The 20,798-nt window shown below is 46.1% G+C and overlaps 1 protein-coding gene across 1 annotated transcript in view; it reads left to right on the top strand.

Annotated features, from left to right (window-relative positions):
* The first annotated feature begins 293 nt into the window (after positions 1-293).
* The window catches only part of TEF (TEF transcription factor, PAR bZIP family member), a 73,586-nt gene continuing 53,081 nt past the window's right edge, over positions 294-20,798 (top strand). Inside the window, exon 1 of the mRNA XM_029590241.1 lies at positions 294-589. Coding sequence (XP_029446101.1) covers positions 490-589 — 100 coding nt within the window. The 5' untranslated portion in view covers positions 294-489. The remainder of the gene's footprint in view (positions 590-20,798) is intronic.

Below are 20,798 nucleotides of genomic sequence, written 5' to 3' on the forward strand. Positions count from 1 at the left end.
CAAGGTACTAATGCCTGCTGCAGCTGTCTCCCCGTTCGTGTAGCCTTCCTGCCGCCTCGCAGGTCTGCACAGGATGGAGACGCTCTGAGCTATGCAGTGTTAAGGCAGCTCCCCCCCCGGTACAACAGCGAGGCAGAAGAGCCGTGCAATGAAGCCCTCTCCCAAGGCGGTCCGTGTGCCTTTAACAAGCCGGGGCGTGGGCCTGGCGTTTGGGGAGGCGGGGCGAGCGCTCGCACCCACGGTGAAGGCTTCTGTCCGCGGGAGAGAAGGCGCCCGCGGATTGGCTGAGCCCGCCCCTCACCCCCCCCCCCCTCCTCCGGCAGCACTGGGCAGGCTGCCAGCCCCACGCTCCGGCCACCATTAGCTTCTTGGCAGGAGGCAGGGGAGAGCCGGGATGACCTCGTCCTGAGTGGAAATTTCCCCCCGGGTTTTTTTTTTTCTTCTCCTCTTCCGCGTGGCGCCCACGGCGGGCTCAGCTCTGCCTCAAGCATGGCCAGCCAGGAGGCTGCTAAGGGCATCGGCATGGACATCCCCGGGATGCTGAAATCGCTGCTGGAGTACTCGCTGCCCAGGACCGAGCCGCTGAAAGGTAGGCGCGCAAATCCTCCCTGCCCGGGGTGCACGGGAAGCGTCCCTAGAGGGCCCCCCGTTTCCTCTCCTCTGATCCCGTGTGCCTGGCTGCCTGCCTGGCTTTACTGCATGTTTCTGCCTGTCTCCCTCTCAGTTCCTGCTCTCTGACCATCTGTCTGTGTGTGTCTCGCCCCTCTCTCTCCTTTTGTATGTTTCTCTGTCTCTGGGTCCCTGTCTCACTCTGTCTCTCTGTGTGTGTGATGTATTCGTTTCTTGGTGTCAGTATTTCTGTTTGTCTCTCTCTCTCTCTGTGGATCTGTTTTTCTCTCCTTATAAATATACAACTTTTTTTTTTTTTCCTTTTGACGTTTCCATCACTACTGAGATGTATGAGGGCAGCTAAAGACCACCGCAGTTCCATCTAGTCTGCCCCTTACCCTTTCCTGTTGCAGCACCCAGAGCCTTAACTGATCTCTTCCTTAACCAGGAAACCTCCGTGGCTCTTCTAGCCAGGCTCTCTTGAATTCTGTTACTATTTTTGCCTCCACCTCGTGTGTCTTTCATATTCAGGAAACTTTATTGGCATGATAACTTGTACATGTACAATTTTCGCATACCGTAACATCTGTCTGTATATGCACACTTTTTTGATTCCTAGGAAGCGATGATTTGCCTCTTTGTGGAAAGTTGACATTTTAAAGCAGAAGTCTTCCTAATACCTGTTTGCCTGTTCCTTAACTTTTTTGCATCTTTTTGCTGTCTTAGGTCTTCTTTGTCCCAAACATAGAAACATAATGGCAAAAAGAGACCCTTATGGCCTATCAAGTTTGCCCATTCACACCAGCTGCTCAGCTCTACAATGCCTTTTGCATTTTCAGAAGGCATTTGACCAAGTTCCTCATGAGAGGCTTCTAAGAAAAGTAAAAAGTCATGGGATAGGTGGCGATGTCCTTTCGTGGATTACAAACTGGCTAAAAACAGGAAACAGTAGGATTAAATGGTCAATTTTCTCTGTGGAGTGCCTCTGGGATCTGTACTGGGACCTGTGCTTTTCAATATATTTATAAATGATCTGGAAAGGAATACAACATGTGAGATAATCAAATTTGCAGATGACACAAAATTGTTCAGAGTAGTTAAATCAAAAGCAGATTGTGTTAAATTGCAGGAGAACCATGTGAGATTGGGAAATTGGGCATCCAAATGGCAGATGAAATTTAATGTGGTTAAGTGCAAGGTGTTGCATATAGGGAAAAATATCCCATGCTATAGTTACACAATGTTAGGTTCCATATTAGGAACTACCACCCAGGAAAGAGATCTAAGTGTCATAGTGGATAACACAGTGAAATTGTCTGCTCAGTGTGCTGCGGCAGTCAAAAAAGCAAACAGAATGTTGGGAATTTATTAGAAAGGGAATGGTGAATAAAACGGAAAATGTCATAATGCCTCTGTATCGCTCCATGGTGAGACCGCACCTTGAATACTGTGTATAATTCTGGTTGCCACATCTCAAAAAAGATATATTTGTGATGGAGAAGGTACAGAGAAGGGCTACCAAAATGATAAGGGGAATGGAACAACTCCCCTATGAGGAAAGACTAAAGAGGTTAGGACTTTTCAGCTTGGAGAAGAGACGGCTGAGGGTGAATATGATAGAGGTGTTTAAAATCATGAGAGGTCTAGAACGGATAAATGTGAATTGGTTATTTACTCTTTCGGATAATAGGACTAGGGAGCAGTCCATGAAGTTAGCATGTGGCACATTTAAAACTAATCTGAGAATTCTTTTTCACTCTATGCACAGTTAAACTCTAGAATCTGTTGCCAGGGAATGTGGTTAGTTCAGTTAGTGTAACTGGGATTAAAAAAGGATTGGAGAAGTCCATTTCCTGCTATTAATGAAGTTGATTTAGAAAATAGCCACTGCTATTGCTAGCAACGGTAACATGGAATAGAATTAGTTTTTAGGTACTTGCCAGGTGCTTGTGCCTGGATTAGCCACTGTTGGAAACAGGATGCTGGGCTTGATGGATCCTTAGTCTTATGTTCTTACCACTCCCTCAGTGATCCCATGTGCTTGTCCCATGCTTTGTTGAATTCAGATGCTGTCCTTGACTCCATCACCTCCAATGAGAGGCTGTTCCATGCATCCATCACCCTCCCTCTGTAAAGAAATATTTCCGAGGTTTCCCCTTTCAGTCTCATCTCTTGACCTCTCATTCTAGAGACTCTTTTCCGTAGAAAGGCCCACTTCCTGTGTATGGACACCTTTATGATATTTAAATGTCTCTCATATTTCCCCTATTTTACCTTTCCTCCATAGTGTGCATGTTTAGATCTTTAAGCCTGTCATCATGCTTTAGACTGAAGACCACAGACCATTTTTGTAACCACCCTCTAGACTGACTCCCATCTTGTTTATATCCTTTTGATGACACAGTCTCCAGAATTATACCCAGTATTCCAAGTGAGGTCTCACCAGGGACAATATCGCCTCTAGTTTTTTTTTTATGTTGACTATTCCTCTCTCTGTGCAGCCAAGCTTCCTTCCGGCTTTTGCCATTACCCTATGCACCTGTTTGGCCATTTTAAGATCATCATATATGATCAACCCCAGATCCCATTCTTGATTGTGCTTAAAAGAATTCACCCCTTATACTATACTACTCCCTTGGGTTTTTGCATTTTTAGCATTAAATATTAGCTGCCAGTCTCTAGACCATTCCTCGAGCTTCTCCAGATCCCTCATCATGTTTTCCACATCTTCCTGGCTGTCTACCCTGTTGCAGGTTTTGGTATCATCCATATGTTTACAGGTTTTTGGCCTTTCCCATAGTCTTACTTCCTATTTATTAACATTTCTTCCCTCGACTACACACTCCAGTTGCTTATCCTATATTTGTACTTTACATTTGTCAGTGTGAGGGAGCTCTGAGGAGCAACACAGCAGTATCTGATTTGTTGAAATTCATATTGGCAGGAGGGGCTAAAGAGGAGGGAACTTTAAAAAAAAAAAATGTGGATGCTAATATTGTCCCAGGAATTAAGTAAAAATCAGAACCAAAAATGAGGATCTTTATTTTGGTTGTTTTAACTTATAAAAACGAGAATTTAACGAAAATCTACTGGAGCACAATAATGAGAATTCTGTGAACGAGGCCCTAATCTTAAGAACGTAAGTTGCCATACTTGGTCAGACCAAGGGTGCATCAAGCCCAGGATCCTGTCTCCAACAGTGGCCAATCCATGCTACAAGTACCCAAAAACTAAGTATATCCCACACTACTGATGCCAGTAATAGCAGTGGCTATTCCCTAAGTCATCTTGATTAATAGTAGTTTATGAACTTCTCCAAGAACTTATTCAAACCTTTTTTTTTAAATCCAGCTACTACACCATTCCCTTCCTGATAATTCCTATCATTGTTTGCTTTCTTGACTGCCACAGCACACAGAGCCGACCATTTCAATGTATTATCCACTATGACGCCTAGATCTTTCCTGGGTGGTAGCTACTAATATGGAACCTAACATCATGTAACGACAGCATGGGTTATTTTTCCCTATATGCATCAACTTGCACTTGTCCACATTGAATTTTATCTACCATTTGGATGCCCGATCTTCCAGTCTCGCAAGGTTCTCCTGCAATTTATCACAATCTGCTTGTGATTTAACTACTCTGAATAATTTTGTATCATCTGTAAATTTGATTCCCTCACTTATCGTATTCCTTTCCAGATCATTTATAACTATATTGAAAGGCAGCGGTCCAAGTACAGATCCCCGAGGCACTCCTTATTGTGTTAGGTTCAAGGGGTACGAGACAAAAGGGGGAAGACAGGTACAGCAGCTTACTGTCTACCACACAGAATCAATCATTTTATCCCTAAATGCGCACACATACCGTGAGCAGACGTACCACATAAGCATTAAGTTTCAGCAATAGCACAATAAGTCCCCGACAGCGAGCGATGTTTAGACAGTGCCTGTTTCTGATGAGGTTCATCATTGGCTGCGACTGGTCACTCCAAAAGTAAAAGCAGTCATTCTGAGTTTGCAGTCATGCAGAGCCCAACCGGCTAATGAAACCTGGCAGCTGACGTCACTGGAACAGCTCACCGCGACCAGCAGCAGAACTGCCCCAGTCACCATCCACACAAAAATGTGCGAAACCTCCTCATGGAGCATACTGCTGATGACCTGAAATTACAAAAGCAAGAAATGAGCTGATCAACAAAACTCCCAAGAAAATCTTGTTCAGAGTTCAAACCGGCTGGCTCCTCCGGTGTAAGTAAGCAGTGTATGCCCCACCTATGCTCTAGTTGCAATAGCCTTTTCAGCATGTTAACCCCACGCCAGAGATGGGGACGACGACACAATCATTTGCACAAAAACACAGTTCAAACATAAAGGGTGATGAAATGTCAAGCAGCGAGACACAAGGTAAGATAAGGATTTCAGTCTGTGGTCATCTCGTGTCTTGTTTTTTCTTTTTGTATTTTCAGGTCATCGGCAATATGCTCCATGAAGAGGTTCCACACTCAGTTTTTGTACCTTTTTTTTTAATGTGGATGATGATTGGGACTGGTTCCGGTGAAGTCAGCTATCGGTTGTCTTTTTTTTAAATAAGAGACAGTCTTTAAGCGGTTGGGCTCTACATGATTGCAAACTTAGAATGATTGCTTTTGAGTGATGGCTTGCAGCTGACCATGAGCCACCTCTTGTGATAAATACATTACCTGTTTGTTTTTTTTACCCCCGAAACAGGCATCGCTGAGGTCTTGTTGAGTTATTGCTGAAGAATGCTTATGTGCTGTCTGCTCATGGTTTTTATGCGCATTGGAAGAAAAAGTGTGTTTTGGGGTAAATGATTCCGTGCGGTAGGCAGTAAGCTGATATACCTGCGTTACCCTTTAGATTTGTCAGGGGGCTGGGCGTTTTTTACAACCAAAATACACAAGATTAAAACAAAACAGGAACAAACAAAAAAAAATCCTCCCAAAACATAAATGACATGACATGCTCAAGCAACAGCCAAAAATGGGAGTGTATCCTGCCAAAATCCACAACACAACCAGATGCCAACACGTGATGTATCTTATCCTCTCTGTTCAGATAAGAATATGGTTTTCACCTCTTGATTAAACTGTTTAAAGCATGTCTCAAGCCGTAAATTGATGGGCAAGGTGTTCCCTAGCTCTGGAGCAGCAACAGAAAATGCGTCTCATGTAATCGAGCCCACTTATGAGAAGGGATATCACGTAGCCCCTTATGAAGAGACCACCAGTTCCAAGCGGGAAGATAAATTCTCCAAGGACAAGCAGGATAGTAGTCCTCACACATGGGCGACATCATCAGATGGAGCCCAGCATGGAAAATATTTGTCAGAGTTTTTAGAAACTTTGACTTACACGCTGAGCATGCCACTATCCATGTGGGTCTCTCTTCAGTTTCTCTCTCAGCAAATCTGAAGCCTCGTGGCTGTGGAGCTCGAGATTTTTTTTTTCTTCCTTCCTGAGTGTGTGTGTGTTTGAAGTTTTTCTCTCTGTATCGGTATTTTTTTTTTTTTTGGTATTTTGCGGTCGGTTGCCGATGGTGTTGCCTCCTGGTGGCTGCCAGTCATTGACTGCGTGCGCATTCTTTTTACCATGGCATCATCTGGCTTTCTCCACTTCCCCCAGTGTCCCCGGACCATGTCCATTACAGACCCCCACGAGGTCTGTGTCATCTGCCTGGGGGCCGCACGTGATGTTTGTGTCTGCAATCTCTGTGCCCAGATGACCCCCAAGGGTCGCTGGGCGTGCCTAGACAAAATGGAAAAACTGTTCAGCGCTAAAAAATTTGGAACTGTTGTCTGCGTCCAGGACTCCTACACTGCAAGGGAAAGGAGTTGCAGCCTCAAACACCCCCTCCCCCCCCCCACTACCGCTCCTTGATCCTGAGGTAGGGGCAGGGGGACCAAGCAAGGTCGCTCTCCTTACAGTCCAGATAGGGTTCCTCTCTATCTCTATCGATCCTGGGGAAGGACTGATGTGAGCACTGGGAAAAATACAGGAAACACCGACACCAGTCCTTTTCCTCAGATGTCGAACCAAGGGAAGGCATCAACCGGTTCTGTGCCTCCCCCAAAGTCGTCCTGTGCGGAGGCGATTACACCCCTCCGTTCCTTCCGAGGAATCTACAACCCCACCGGTGCCGGTGGAAAGTTCAGTTCCCCCCCCCCCACCCCATGATTCCGGAGGCAATCCAATTCCTCTGTCACCGCCTCCTCCAGCCGTCCTGCCTCAGCAGCATTCGAGGAGGAGTTAGAAAGACGCATGCAGTTGGTGGTTGGCCTGGCCCTGCAGGGCATCGAGCCTTCAGGACTGTTACCACTGCAAAAGCAGACTACTTTGGTGTTCGCACCTCTAGAGTGGCTGGACCTGCTGTTTGGTATCTTACCGACGCAGCCAGCACCACTGCTCCAAATGCCTCCTCCGTGAAAGGGAGCATCACTGCTACCTCCCCCAGTTCCTATTCTGGTGAGTGACTCCTCAGATGAGGAAGGTCCATCGGGGTTGATGATGCCCCAGAAGCCTTTAGCTCTCCTGGGGCCATTGGGACAGATGCCCTCGGGGCTCTCGATGCCAGTGGGGTCCATCGGTGCCGCTGCAATCCAGGCTTCCACCGGTGCCTTTGGTGCCAACTTCGGTTTCGCTGGTGCCTCCGAGACCTTCAGGGTCAAGGCTTAGGGCTCTGATGGGTGAGCATCTCCTGCATCTCCGGACGTTCAAATTGAGGGAGAAGCCCCATATATGGTCGTTGGGCAGGGGAGGCATCCTTTTCCTCCATGGAGGAATTTGAGGATTAGCCTTCTGAGCCCTCCCCACCGGAAGAGAGGCGAAAGTCCCCTCCAGAGGATCTTTTTCTTTGCTGGATTTGTCAAGGCCATGGTGGAGTCGGTGCCTTTCCAGCTTTTAACGGAACAGGATTCTCTGCACAAAAATGCTAGACTCCTGCAATTTATTGATGCTTCTAAGGAGGTTGTTGCGATACCAGTACATTAAATTTTTAAGGAGCTCTTTGTATGGCTCTGGGAGCATCCTGTCTCCCTTTTAGTGAACTACACGACTGATGCGGTCTATCTGGTCCAGCCCATCACCAGCTTTGATCGCTGTCAGCTTCCCAACCAGTCAGTGCTGGTGGAATCAGCCATAAAGAAGGCAAGGAGACTCCGGACTCATGTTTCGGCCCCTCCAGGCTGTGAGCATAGAGCTCTGGACATTCCTTGTCGGCGAGTATTCCAGGATTGCCTGCTACCAACTTTATATGGGCCAATACTCCAGGAACCTCTGGAAACAATTCCAAGAATTGGGAATGCCTCCCACAACAATTCTAGGATGAGTTTCCGAGGATAGTCGCACGAGGTCCAGTCAGGGGTATGAGGTGTTCGAGACAGCTATGAGAGTGGCTGCAGTGAGCATTGGAGCTTGACGCGTGGCTTGGCTGCGCGCTTCTGATCTTTGCCCTGAAGTGCAGGACCGTCTAGCGAACCTTCCCTGTACAGGGGAGAACCTTTTTCGGGGACAAAATCAGAGGCGGTGGCACAATTGAAGGACTATCACGAAACTCTTCAGACATCCAGCCCTCAGGAAAGAAGCTTGCCAGGCAGTATTCAAGGTGGCCCTTTTACTGGCCATGCAAATATTATTATCCACCGGCATCCAGAGCAAGGCCCCAGCGGATGCCAGCTAGGCCGAGGGCATGGCAACCCCGTCCAACCCCTGCCCCACCTCAGAACCCGGTTGCAGGATTTTGACTGGTGGCCAGGGGGTTTGAGCCAGCAAACCCTACTCCAAGGCACCGCGCCCCCCCCCCCCCCAAGTGGGGGGCCATCTGCAGCTCTTCACTGATCGATAGATGTCAGTTACCTCGGACAACTGGGTCCTGTCCATCTTGAGGCAGGAGTATAGATTGCATTTCCAACGAAATCCTCCTCATTCTCCTCCGTGTCCTCGATAGAGAAGTGTAGAGAACCTGCCGATACTCAAGAGTAGAGCTCTCCGCCCTCTTAATGGCTCAAAAAGTTGAACCAGTCCTGCCTGACCAACAGGGAGACGGGTTCTACTCCAGGTATTTCCTCCTTCCCAAGAAAACTGGTAGCCTTTGCCCCATTCTGGATCTGAGGGCGTTAAACTGGAGAAGTTCAAGATGGTCTCGGGAACTCTAATACCTCTCCTCAGGGCTTGGGACTGGCTCTGCTCCCTCGATCTAAAAGACACATAGGCCCATCTCCCTATTTCTCCCGCAGATTGGAAGTATCTGCGGTTCTTGGTGGAGGAAGAGCTCTACCAGTATCACATGCTGCCTTTCGGCCTAGTGTCTGCGCCCTGTGTCTTTTTTTTTTTTTACAAAATACCTGACGGTAGTGGAAGTCTATCTCCGGAGACAGCAAATATGTCTTCCCTTACTCGACGATTGGCTCATCAAGAGTGATTCAAAATGGGGTGTTGCATTCCCTACAGTCCACCATACATGCCCTGTCGGGACTAGGATTTCTAATCAGCTACCTGAAGTCCAATCTCCAGCCATTACTGCAATTGGGCTTCATCAGGTCCAGGCTGGACACTGTCTAGAAGAAGGCCTTCTTGCCCTGAGAGCAGACACTGACCCTTGCTTCCCTGCGCGGGTAGTCTCAGGTTGCCCTTATATCTTGGCACACCGGTTCCTGCGCCTTTTGGGGCACATGGCAGCGACAGTTCATGTCACTCTATTTGCTTGACTGCCCATGCACAGGGCACAGTGGATGCTATGTTCCCAATGGTGCCAAGCCACTCAACACCTTCAGGGTCATGTCCTGATCACCACTCCCCTTCTACAGACCCTCGTGTGGTGGGAACTCCTATCCAGTCTGCAGAGGGGGAATGCCCTTCTGGGTTCCTCAGATTGTCCTTACCATGGACACCTCTTACACAGGTTGGGGTGCCCATGCTGCAGGACTCAGCACTCGGGGCCTTTGGTCCATGTAGGAAAGGTATTTCCAGATCAACTTCTTGGAGTTACGAACAATCCGTTACGCCTTGAGGGCATTCAGGGAGCATGTGATCAACAAAATCGTCCTGGTTCAGACCAAACATCAGGTGGTGATGTGGTATTTGAACAAGCAAGGTGGGACGGGACCATACTTCCTCTTCCAAGAGGCAGTCCAGATTTGGTCCTGGGCGCTTGTGAATGGGATCTTTCTCTGAGCTCTATATCTCCCGGGGGGCAAATACCCTAGCAGGTGCATTAAATCAGGCCTTCCGACCGCATGAATGGTCCCTGAACCAAAAAGTGGCGAACCGCATCTTTCACGTATGGGGGACTCAGTCAGAGATCTGTTCGCTCCCCGGAGAACAAGAAGGTGGATCACTTCTGCCCCCTGGGATGGCCGGGCAAGGGGTCTATGTGGGATGTTTTTTCATATCACTGGAGCATCGGTCTCTTATACACCTATCCTCCCCTTCACTGATCTTGAAGATACTTCAGAAGCTCCAACAGGACCGAGGCACCATGATCCTGGTTGCGCCCTTTTGGACCAGCAGATCTGGTTCCCTCTTCTATGGGGGCTGGCATCCCACCCTATGATACGACTGGGGAATGCTCCAGACCTGATCACTCGGGACCTCAGCAAATTACTCTACCCCAACCTCTGGCCTTTGTCCCTCACGGCCCGGATGTTGATCAGGTGACCGTGAAGGCCTTGGGTCTTTCAGAGGGCGTGTCTCGAGTGCTCTTGGAATCCAGAAAATCTTCCACAAGGATATCTTACAACCTCATTTGGAAGAAGTTTTCGTTTTGGTGTGATGGACACAATCTGGACCCATTCTCATGTTCCCTACTGAGGTTTTTAGACTACCTGTTACATCTTTCCAGGCTGGCTTAAAAACCAGTTTGGTAGGAGTTCATCTTGGTGCTATTGGGGCATATCATTAGGGGCTAGATGACGTTTCCATTTCTGTCCATCCCCTCATAGGACGGTTCTTGCGAGGCTTGTTACAGCTTAAGCCTCCAATGCGGCCCCCAACGGTCTCTTGGGACCTTAAAATGGTCCTGACCCATCTCATGAAGGGTCCTTTTGAACCCCTGAGGTCTTGTGATCTAAAGTACCTTTCTGGAAGGTTATCTTCTTGGTGGCAGTCACTTCAGCATGCAGGGTCAGTGAGCTTTCAGGCCTTGGTGTCCTACCCCCTTTACACACAATTTTGTCATGATAAAGTGGTTCTGCGTATGCACTCTAACTTCCTTCCCAAGGTGGAATTGGAGTTTCCTCTGTCAAGCCATCATCTTACCCACCTTCTTTCCAAAACCGCACGCTCACCAGGTTGAAAGTGCCCTGCATACTCTGGATTACAAAAGGGCCCTGGCCTTTTACGTGGAGCGAACAACACAGTCTGTCCACTCAGCTTTTTGCCTCCTTCGACAAAAACAGGTTGGGAGTCACGGTGTCTAAATAGACCCTGTCCCATTGACTAGCAGACTGTATTTCATTCTGCTATGCGCAGGCGGGCTTACAACTTGAGGATCATGTTAAGGCCTGTTCAGTCCGAGCCATGTTGGTTTCGGTGGCTCACTTACGTACAATGCCCATGCACGAGATCTGTAGGGTGGCGATCTCGAGTTCCCTCCACATCTTCGCCTCTCATTATTGTCTAGACAAAGATGGACAATGTGAAAGTAATTTCAGCCAGTCTGATAACCCAACTCTTCCTTCTTGGGATGCAGGCTTGCTCTGGTTGTTGTGCACATTTGCATCTGTTACTTGCTGTATGTGTTGGGGGCAGCCTGTAGCTACATATTCACCCATGTGTGAGGACTACCATCCTGCTTGTCCTTGGAGAAAGCAGAGTTGCTTACCAGTAACAGGTGTCCAAGGACAAGCAGGATGTTGGTCCTCAAGAAACCCGCTCACCACCCCGCGGAGTTGGGTTGATTTTGGTTTGTTATTTTTTGTGAATTCTATGTTATAAGACAAGAGGGACCCCACGTGGATAATGGCATGCTGGGCATGCTCAGTGTGTCTGTCAAAGTTTGGAGAACACCTGTTACAGGTAAGCAGCTGTTTTCTCAATAGTGCATTAGGCCATGGAAAGGAATCAACTTGCAGAAGATTGTGAACCATTATTGCAACTTTATATATAAGCCTCCATTGAACAAGGAGCCAAGATAGAATATACAAAACTGGGGAGGGGATGTGTTCCTCATGCGAGTGCTAGTGAGGAGGCGAGCTGTTGCATTTTGAAAAAACTGCAGCTCCTTTAACGAATGGGCAGGAAGGCCTAGGTACAGAAAGTTGCAGTATTCAAGCAAAGGCAAAACACAGGCTGGCTGATAAAGAACTCAACTTTAAAATCCCTGATTTAAGAGTTGCTTTAATTTTGTTGTTGGAAAGAAAGCTTGGAGTCCATCCAGGCACCAAGATTTTTAACTTGAGAAGAAATGGTCAAGTCAGTGTTATCCGTCCATAAGAAGCAGGCACTGTATCATGAGGGATGTTGTAAAACCAGAAGTTCAATTCTGGCTTTTTGGTTTTTTTAGATTAAGTGATAACTTATGTGTGAGCCAGGCTCTGGATATGCACAAAGATATATAGCAGACGTGCCAGACCAAGAAGACTGAATGTTGGCATAGATATATATAACTCACACAGAGCCTCCGAGTACATTTTTACTACCCTTTTCGTTTTTGCTGTTGTGATGTTGATTTGAGGTGTGCTTTTTATTCTGTTTCTGTGCTTAATTTATAAAAGAGATTTATGCTGGTTCTGCATTTTATGGGGGGCCTGGCAGTTTATTCTACTCCTTTGGGTGTCTAGCTCAGCCAAATATGAGATGGGATTCTGCAACCTGAGCCCTTACTCATGACTATCTCTGATTTACTGCCTCCAACCAGGTGATGCTATGGGGGGGAACCTGCTGGACTATTTGAGTTCTTCTAGCTTCGTGCTCCTCGCTTCCTCTCGGCGACCATATTGTTGCTCTCTAGACTTGATTGTCCTTAGTAGGGTTGGGCATATCGGATTCATTTTGAACTAGTCTACAATGCTGGTTCATTGGATTGTCATTGTCTTCCTGGCCTTGTTCCTGCTTAGCTGTGAGTGTCTTGTAATTGTGGATCATGTCTTGTTTGGACTTTGTCTTGTTTGGACTTTGTCTTGCTTTTGCTGTTAAGGCTTAGTGACACTATTTATTTATTTAATTTCTTTTACTATACCGATGCTCAAGACCAGGTCTTATCGTACCGGTTTACAATGTAACTGAGGGGAAACCAATTAACATCTAGGTAGAAAGTAAAGTTACATTAAACAGGGAGCGTAAAACACTAAGCTACCTTTATTCAGCTCTCTTGACTGTGTCAGTCCTAGCTTGCCTCCATGGCTTCCCCAGCCCTGGCTAATCCAGGGAAGTTCCTCCACATGGCAGTGCACAGTAGTAGCACCAAACCCCAGAGCTGTCCCCCACTCCTGCATTTTTTTTGAAGGGCCTGACAATTTCTTCCTGCTCCTTTTGGGCTTCAAGTTTAAATTGGATCCAGTCTCTGTTGGTCTGCAGCACCTCGAGCCTTTATTCAGAATAGGGATTTTTTTTTCCCCACTATTTGATATCTGCAGTGTGAAAATACCATTTATTTATTAGTTTTTTGTATACCGGCATTCATGTAGAACATAACACGTCTGTTTACATTAATGGGCAAATATCAGCTAAAACATTTTGCAATACCATGCCATATTTCTACTTCTCTCCGGTCTTCGGCCACTTCGAAAGCTCCAGTGTTTTGCCAAATTGCCGCCCATGTCGCTAGAAGACCTCCTGCCTGTTCAGTGCATACAGTTTCTTCAAGTTGATCTTGACGTCTGTACCAGTATTGTCCTACAATTTTTCCTTCTTTTGCTTTTCCTTCTTCATTACAATCTCCATATTCTTTATAACCATTATCTGCTGTTTAAAAACAAAAAGCCAGTCAGACTCAGTGGTTGACACCCGTTTCCATGAGAGCCTCAGGAGGCTGTTGAGATATTTCTTTAGTACTGTGGCAGTACCGCAGGGCTTTCATGGCAACGGGGTCAGAGCAGTTCTCGGGTTTGTGCATCGTTGTGACCTAATCAACCCAAAGATAGGGTGGCGTGCAAAAAATTCAATATCTCCTCAAAACTAGCACTGTCTGCAGTGACACTATGCTGGTGTGGTAGAGCAAAGGGCAAATGCGCCCTTCGCTTTAAGTTAATTTACAAGTGCTTAGGCGCAGCTTACCCATTTTTTAAATTAATTGACCAAAGCAATGTACAAAAATCTACAAACATAATTGACAAAAGAAAGCAGTTCACATGGTTTTTATTTTTTGGACAGTGTTTTGTATATGCTTGCAGCATGAATTATATTGTTTCATTTTGTAGATCACACTTATAAGAAACAGAACATTGTTATAGGGGTCCATGATTATGAAAGTATGGTTTAAATCCCCTGGAAGGAGACCATTTGCTGTAACAGTTTATTACAAGTTTCTGCTAATAAGGGACCCCTTGAATGTTTAAAAACTTTTGTGTGGATTTTCGATGTGGCGAGAGAAGATCTGTGCCTTTCATTGTCGGACGTATAGTGAATGGCATCCGGTGTATTTGCTAGTGCCAGTTCTACCCGGCACTTTTGCTAGATTTATCCACTTTTAGTTTGGGTTTCCAGCCTCCTGGGGCTTTGGTTTGGACCTGTAAATCGTAGACAGTGGGGTTTAAACCAGGACTGACATTAATTGATTCTGCTGTTGTGTAGCTCATTGATGATTAGCCAAGAGACTGAGCAGCGATATCTCTCTCTCTCTCTCTCTCTCTCTCTCTCTCTTTTCCCTCTCTCTTTCCAAGTGCACGGTCTGAGCCTATGAGCTGAGGACAGCCTCTTGTTGTCTTTTTGGCTGTGATTTCAGAATATTTGGGGGGTGGAAATAACCTCTTGCTATCTAAACCCACTGAGGACACAGTGATGGTAAAAAAAAAAAAAAAAGTCATATATCCCAGGCACCACTTAATGCTGTAAGTTACCAGATAAAACAGAGTGAAACAACTATCTAGAAGTTGCAAACATCCAAACTTAATTAGTTCTAGTCACACAAAACAAAACAAACAAAAAAAAAAAAGACAGCGACAGAAAATGTGAGTATTCCTGGACCTGGCTTCTGGACCTGGGGGGGGGGCGGGCAGTGTTCAGTGACCTCCCAGTGAGAGCAGGGTGTCCCAGCCATTGGTTCAGCAGTGACCCCTCTCTGCCAGCAAACGATGGAAACGTGTGCTCTGCCCGTTAGCCAAAGGACGGTCACTGCAAAAGCCCCTCCATCCCCACCCCAGTTAGTTCCTAATAAAGGCCTGTGGCAGCCTAGACCCAGTTTCAGGACAGGGTGGTCCAGTCCTTCTTTTACCCCCACTGCAGGCAGGGAGTTGTAGTCCTGCTCTTTTTAGGAAATCCCCCCCCTGCATGCGGTGAGATAAAACCAGGACTGGATCACTCCGTCCTGAGAGATCTGTACTCAGTTGGCAGCTTTAGCAAGGAATGTCGTTGCTGTGGTTTATTTATTTATTAACTTTTATTTACCGACATTCGTGAAGCACATCATGCCGGTTTACAATGAACTCAGGTGGGAGATACAGTAAAACAAAATAACAATAAACAATATAATATTAAGATGGATTAAGATTATAGAAGGAGATGGATGAGATGTAATTGGGGTGGCAGGGTGGGTGGAAACCCTGGGAGCTGTTGAATGTAGGCCCGTGATAGCCCCCCCCCCCCCCTGCTGTCATCAGTGACAGTGAGCAGGGCTGGAAACACAGGTGAGCTAAGTCTACAACCATGCAATACTAGATTACTATTTCCAAATGTTTAGAGGGTGAATTCTGAAATGTACATGTATCAGGGTTTCAAATGGCAAATAGGAGCAAGAAACATAAGAGACTACTTTGGATTCTCTAAGCAGTGTTTCTAGATGCTGCAGGAGCAGCCCAGAAGTTGCAACGCCGGGAGGGTAATAGGCCCCGGAGGCAGGATGAAGTGAAATCACACCTGGCTCTTGGGTGCCAGAGGCTGATGAAACTGTGATCGCACTGAGTTAAGAATAACTTTTGCAAAGTGCTGGTGGGACCTGCCCTTAGCAGTGCAGACTAAAGAAAGTTGCTCCTCTCTCGCCAGGCAGCCGGCACGACCTTTGGAGTTCTCATTTTCCAAACTCCCCAGAGAGATCGGATTCCTGCCTTTCATCTTCCTTGTTTTAGATGAAACTCCTGCCGGGTGGTAAAACAGGAAGCCCGCACCGTGCTCTGGCAAATCTTACTGCTAGATTGCACCTCCCGCCCTAGATCCACGCCGTCCGTCGTTGGCAGTGGCGCCTCTGATAAGCAGGCACATGGCAGCATGGTTTATCAGGGGCGCCATGTTACGAGTGGCACCCGCTCCCAGGGCAGGACGGAGAAGTCGCTTCAAAAGCTTATACGTTAACTCTTTGAAAGGGATATTTTATTGGGCTGGCTCGGTGGCAGTGCCACACAGAAGACCTGGGTTTGATACCAGGACTCTGCGCCCTGAGTTTGCACAGGCAGCGCCCCGCATCGGCTCGGGGGTCAACGGCATCCTAAGTCATCGCAGAGTAGCAATGCCCAGTGGTCAGATATAGGGCCCATGATGGCGGGGTTGCGACAGGAGGCCCCTGGCCTAGCACTGTGACCTGCAATGACCGGGGCTAGACGAGTTCAGAGGGAGATATAACACCGGGGGGGGGGAGGGGGAAGCATTCCGGAGTAGTTGGGAAGTTAAGCTAACAGTGGCCCAAAGAAGCAGCAGGAAACTGGCCCTGAACCAAAAGGACATTGGTTGTACTACCTAACACCCCCCCCCCCCCCCCCCGTTCTTCCAGTGACACCTGGTCAGTGTTTGCTGCAGAAAACGTTTTATTTTGGAGATTCAGTATTTTTCAAAGACGCCCTTATCTGGGCGCTTTTAAATTACTCGCCCACTCCGGCAAGATCATTGTGTAAAAAAAAAAACAAACCCAACAACAACAAAATCCCAGCAAGGAGAGAGGTCCGGAGGGGGTGAGATGTTCCACCTGGCCCCCCTCCTCGCCTGCCCTGCCTATCCCAGCCTCCTTGGCCCCTTCTCTCCCCCTGCACCCCCGTTGATGCTATCAGCAGCAGCAGATTTTCGGAGGGGTGGGGCTGCTTCTGAAAGGACCCATACTGCAGTGGGGTCCCCTCTGGGGGAGTACCGGGGGCTGGGAATCTCGGCAGAAGGATTTCTTAATTTCGGGGCCTTTATGTGCTCTCCTATTTGTTAGATAATTGGGGTACGTTGGCATGGAGATTAGGGTGGAGATATGTTTCATCTATATCTATGTGTGGGTTTTGGGAGGGAGAGTAATTTTGATTATGATGGACTTTCATTTTATGTGGCCTGCAACAAACACCCCAGGGAGCATGGAGGGGGAGGGTCCAGTTGTAGTAGGGTGTCTGTCTGATCTCGATGTATTTATAGTTTTACAGTGATGTCACACACACACACAATATAAATTAAATATAACATTAGGCTAGTTGTGACACACATGTTGGGGTGGATTATCCCACATAAGAAAATGATGATATCCTGGATTTACGTTTACACCGCGTCTTCTGCCCAGGCCGGTCAGGGCACGGGTGCATGTGATGTGATCCTCTGACGTTCTTGCCACCATGGTCATTCCTAGAAGAGCGATTCGCTCCATAGGACGTCTTTTCAGAATTAAATAGCGCTTAGGCCAATCCTAAACAGTTTCCTGCCAGCAAAATAAAGAAAAGACATTTTTACTGTTTTGTGTCCTTCATAGAAGCACAGGGAGTGCAGAGATTTTATTACGCAGTTGTTAAATAGTAGTCAAAAGAACCGGGGTGAGGTGTGGTGGAATCCAGACAAAAAATGATAGGCTTTTTGCTGCTACAGTGACTGCTTCTTGGGGCTGGCCCTCTGACCTAATGTTGATCTGCTGGAGGGCAACCATTTCTAGTAGGAAAACAAGGTAACATTGTCCCCCTGTTAGCATTTGAACAACTTGCAGCCAGGATCAGAGCAGATGTCAAACCGAGACAAGAACAGTAATGGGATTTAAAAGGACAAACACAGAGGATCCCTGTTGGCTAGAGAATGGAAATGATGAAATGGAGTAACTTTTTTTCTATTGCACCTAAAGTTTACATTGCTGTTTGGGGGTGGCCTGCATGGAGTGGCAGCTGCGCCGACCCTAATTTAAACCCCCCCCCCCCCAAAAAAAACCTTGTTGAGCAGACTAGAAGTTAGATGTCGTCATTCACTGTTACTGTGTTTAATGGGATCATTGCTAATGATAGGCTGGAGCATAAATTCTCTTTCTATAGATTATATGTTAGAAATCCAGTTACCGCCCTGCAAGCTTTTGTGCAGACGTTTAGGATGGTTGGTGGTTTTTCAGATTTATAAAATAAATGTAATCAAGATGGAAATTCTGGGAATTAGAATTTAGTGCTACAGTTAAGTCAGAAGTAACCAGGAGAGTTTCTTTTAAAGGGTCATAAAATACTTAGGAATGGTAATCCCTGAAAATCTGGGTAGCCTTGGTTGTAATTTTGCAGGTATGGCTTGCGTACGTCTATTGTAGACCTCCACGCATTTTGGGCCGGATTAAGGCGACATGCACCCATAGGCAATGGGATGAACCTTCAGTGTGATGCCCCATTTCAGGTTCTGATGTACTGAGCAAAAAAAAAAAAAAAAAAGCATCTCTCATCACAGTACCCAGCAAAACTTTGTTAGGGAAGCCGCTGACTTTTGAAACAGTTCATGCTGCCGTGCTTTTTTTCTTTTTGCAAACTGAGTGCCTAGTGAAATGAGCATTGGCAGAGTACTTGTGACGCCGGTCGTTGCTACGTTTGGTCTCTTGATGGCCTTTTGTTGACAGCTGGATGTGACTACTTCTGTCGTATCCCTCACTTGCAGTATAGCTGTGATTGACCTGAACCTGTTTCCTTCTCTCTGGGATCAGACTTGGAGGCAGCAGGGTGCCCCAGAATAGGACTAAGTGATGCCAATTGCTTTAATTTTCTCAGTGTCTGAGTGCACTGCAACGTTAAACGAAAGTCTGAGAAGTCGATCCAGCACTGTTTCTGGTGGAGACTTGATCCTGGACATTGCAACGTGGTTCTAACTGTTGCGCAGTCAATAATGATTGACTCCTGGATTATTTCTTGGGGATGGCCGCAACAAGGCAGTTAATGAGATGTGCACTGTGGGGGAGTTGAGACTTTTTTTTGCATTGAGAGTTTTTGTTTTTCTTTTTGCGTTTGGAAATGCTTATGCAAGCTTGTGTGTGTGTGTGGTGTTTTTTTTTTTGTTTTGTTTTACTCCATGGATTTTATAATACTTATTAGTTTTGACTACTCTGGCTAATTCAAGACTTGGTTTAGGTCTCTTTCTTGACTTGAGAATTACAATATAATTGCAGATCTATACAATAATATTTTGTAGAATATGCAGTAACTTTTTAAGTTTCATGTCTAAAGAGAGTACAGCCCTTCGTTTTTATTTGCTTGAAGGGAGGCCTCATTAGTGCATGGTTAAGTGATGCCACAGTTGGTGGTGGCTTCTATTTTTAGTTAGTGTTAATGAGGAGTTAAATTTGTTGGATTGGGTGGGTGGGACTCAAATGAATGGAATCTATTTAGCAGTATTGATCATGGGTGGTTAAAACAGTTGTATTTCAGCAGAACACAACAGCTTCTATTATGCTTTTGTCATCTTCATGGGTTGTCCTTTTTTTTTTTTTTTTTTTCCATTCTTTGCAGTATGATTGGGGGTTTAGGCTGGGAGGCCCTAATAGGTTTCTCAATTTCACATTTTCTTCTTTACAGGCTATAGGAATGGTTTGTACTGTTATGCATAACTCAGTAAAATGTGCCACTTGAAATGTTTCTGGCATCTACTCTGTGGTTAAAAAAAAAATGTAAAATTCTAAAATTCTTCAATATTTAAGTAAACATAAGATTAATATAGTGATGCTTCAAGAAGAGACCAAGCTGAGTGAAATAGATCACCAAAAGGTGGGTGATATTTTTCACTTCCTCTGGAGTAAGAGCTGGAGTGGCTATTTTGGTAGGGAAAATTGGTACCTTTTTAAAGAAATTGACTATAAAAGATCCTGAAGATATCTTATTGTAGAAGTATGCTGTATGATTATCCTTTGACATTATTTAACTTGTATGCCCCAAATTATTCTCACAGGGCTTTTTTAGTTGATTTTCTCAGTTGGTGTTTCCTTATCTGGCTTCTTCTTTACTAATTGACAGCCACCCTTAATAGTGTTCATGTTACTTTAGATGAGACACCTATCTACTGGTGAATCTCAGCGAGGGGTTCTTAAGGCTATTTCTTATCTTTGTAATTCTCTAGACTTGGTGCTGCTTGCATCCCATGGAAAGACACTATACCTGTGATTCTAGCATGCACAGCAGTCTGTCGAGACTAGATTTCTTGCTTTCCCAAAATCTTTATGCTAAAGTTTCGGAAGCTGAATTAGGTACCGAGGCTATATCTGATCACTCCCTTACGGGCAGATACAGTAAAAGTCGCGGGAGAGCGGGCGAACAGGCCGCTCTCCTGTGCGCGTGATTCTGTATTCAAATGAGGGCCCGTGGCAAAAAGAGGCGCTAGGGACACTAGCGCATCCCTAGTGCCTCTTTTTGGACAGGAGCGGCGGTTGTCAGCGGGTTTGACAGCCGACGCTCAATTTTGCCGGCGTCGGTTCTCAAACCCACTGACAGCCACGAGTTTGGAAACCGGACGCCAGCAAAATTGAACGTCCGGTTTTCAAACCATGGGCCGATCTCAAATTTTTTTTTTAAACTTTTTTTTTTAACTTTCGGGACCTCCGACTTAATATCGCTGTACTGTATCAGCCTGTTATTTGGGTGAATTTGGAAGGGTTTCGTGAAGCTGCATCTGAGAGTTGTTGGAGATTTCCTACATATCTCTATAGTGATAATGCTTTTAAGAAAATTTTACTAAATAAATGAAAAGTTTTTATGCAGAATAACATACAACAATAGCAAAATGCATCCTTATTTTGGGAGATGGCTAAGTGGTTAAATGGGGGGGGGGGGGGGGGATATGTTGCGCATAAGACAGATCACTAAAACAATTTTATGTTTGGAGAAACAGCTTCATG

This window comes from Rhinatrema bivittatum, chromosome 2 (assembly GCF_901001135.1).
Source record: "Rhinatrema bivittatum chromosome 2, aRhiBiv1.1, whole genome shotgun sequence".
Lineage (NCBI taxonomy): Eukaryota > Metazoa > Chordata > Amphibia > Gymnophiona > Rhinatrematidae > Rhinatrema > Rhinatrema bivittatum.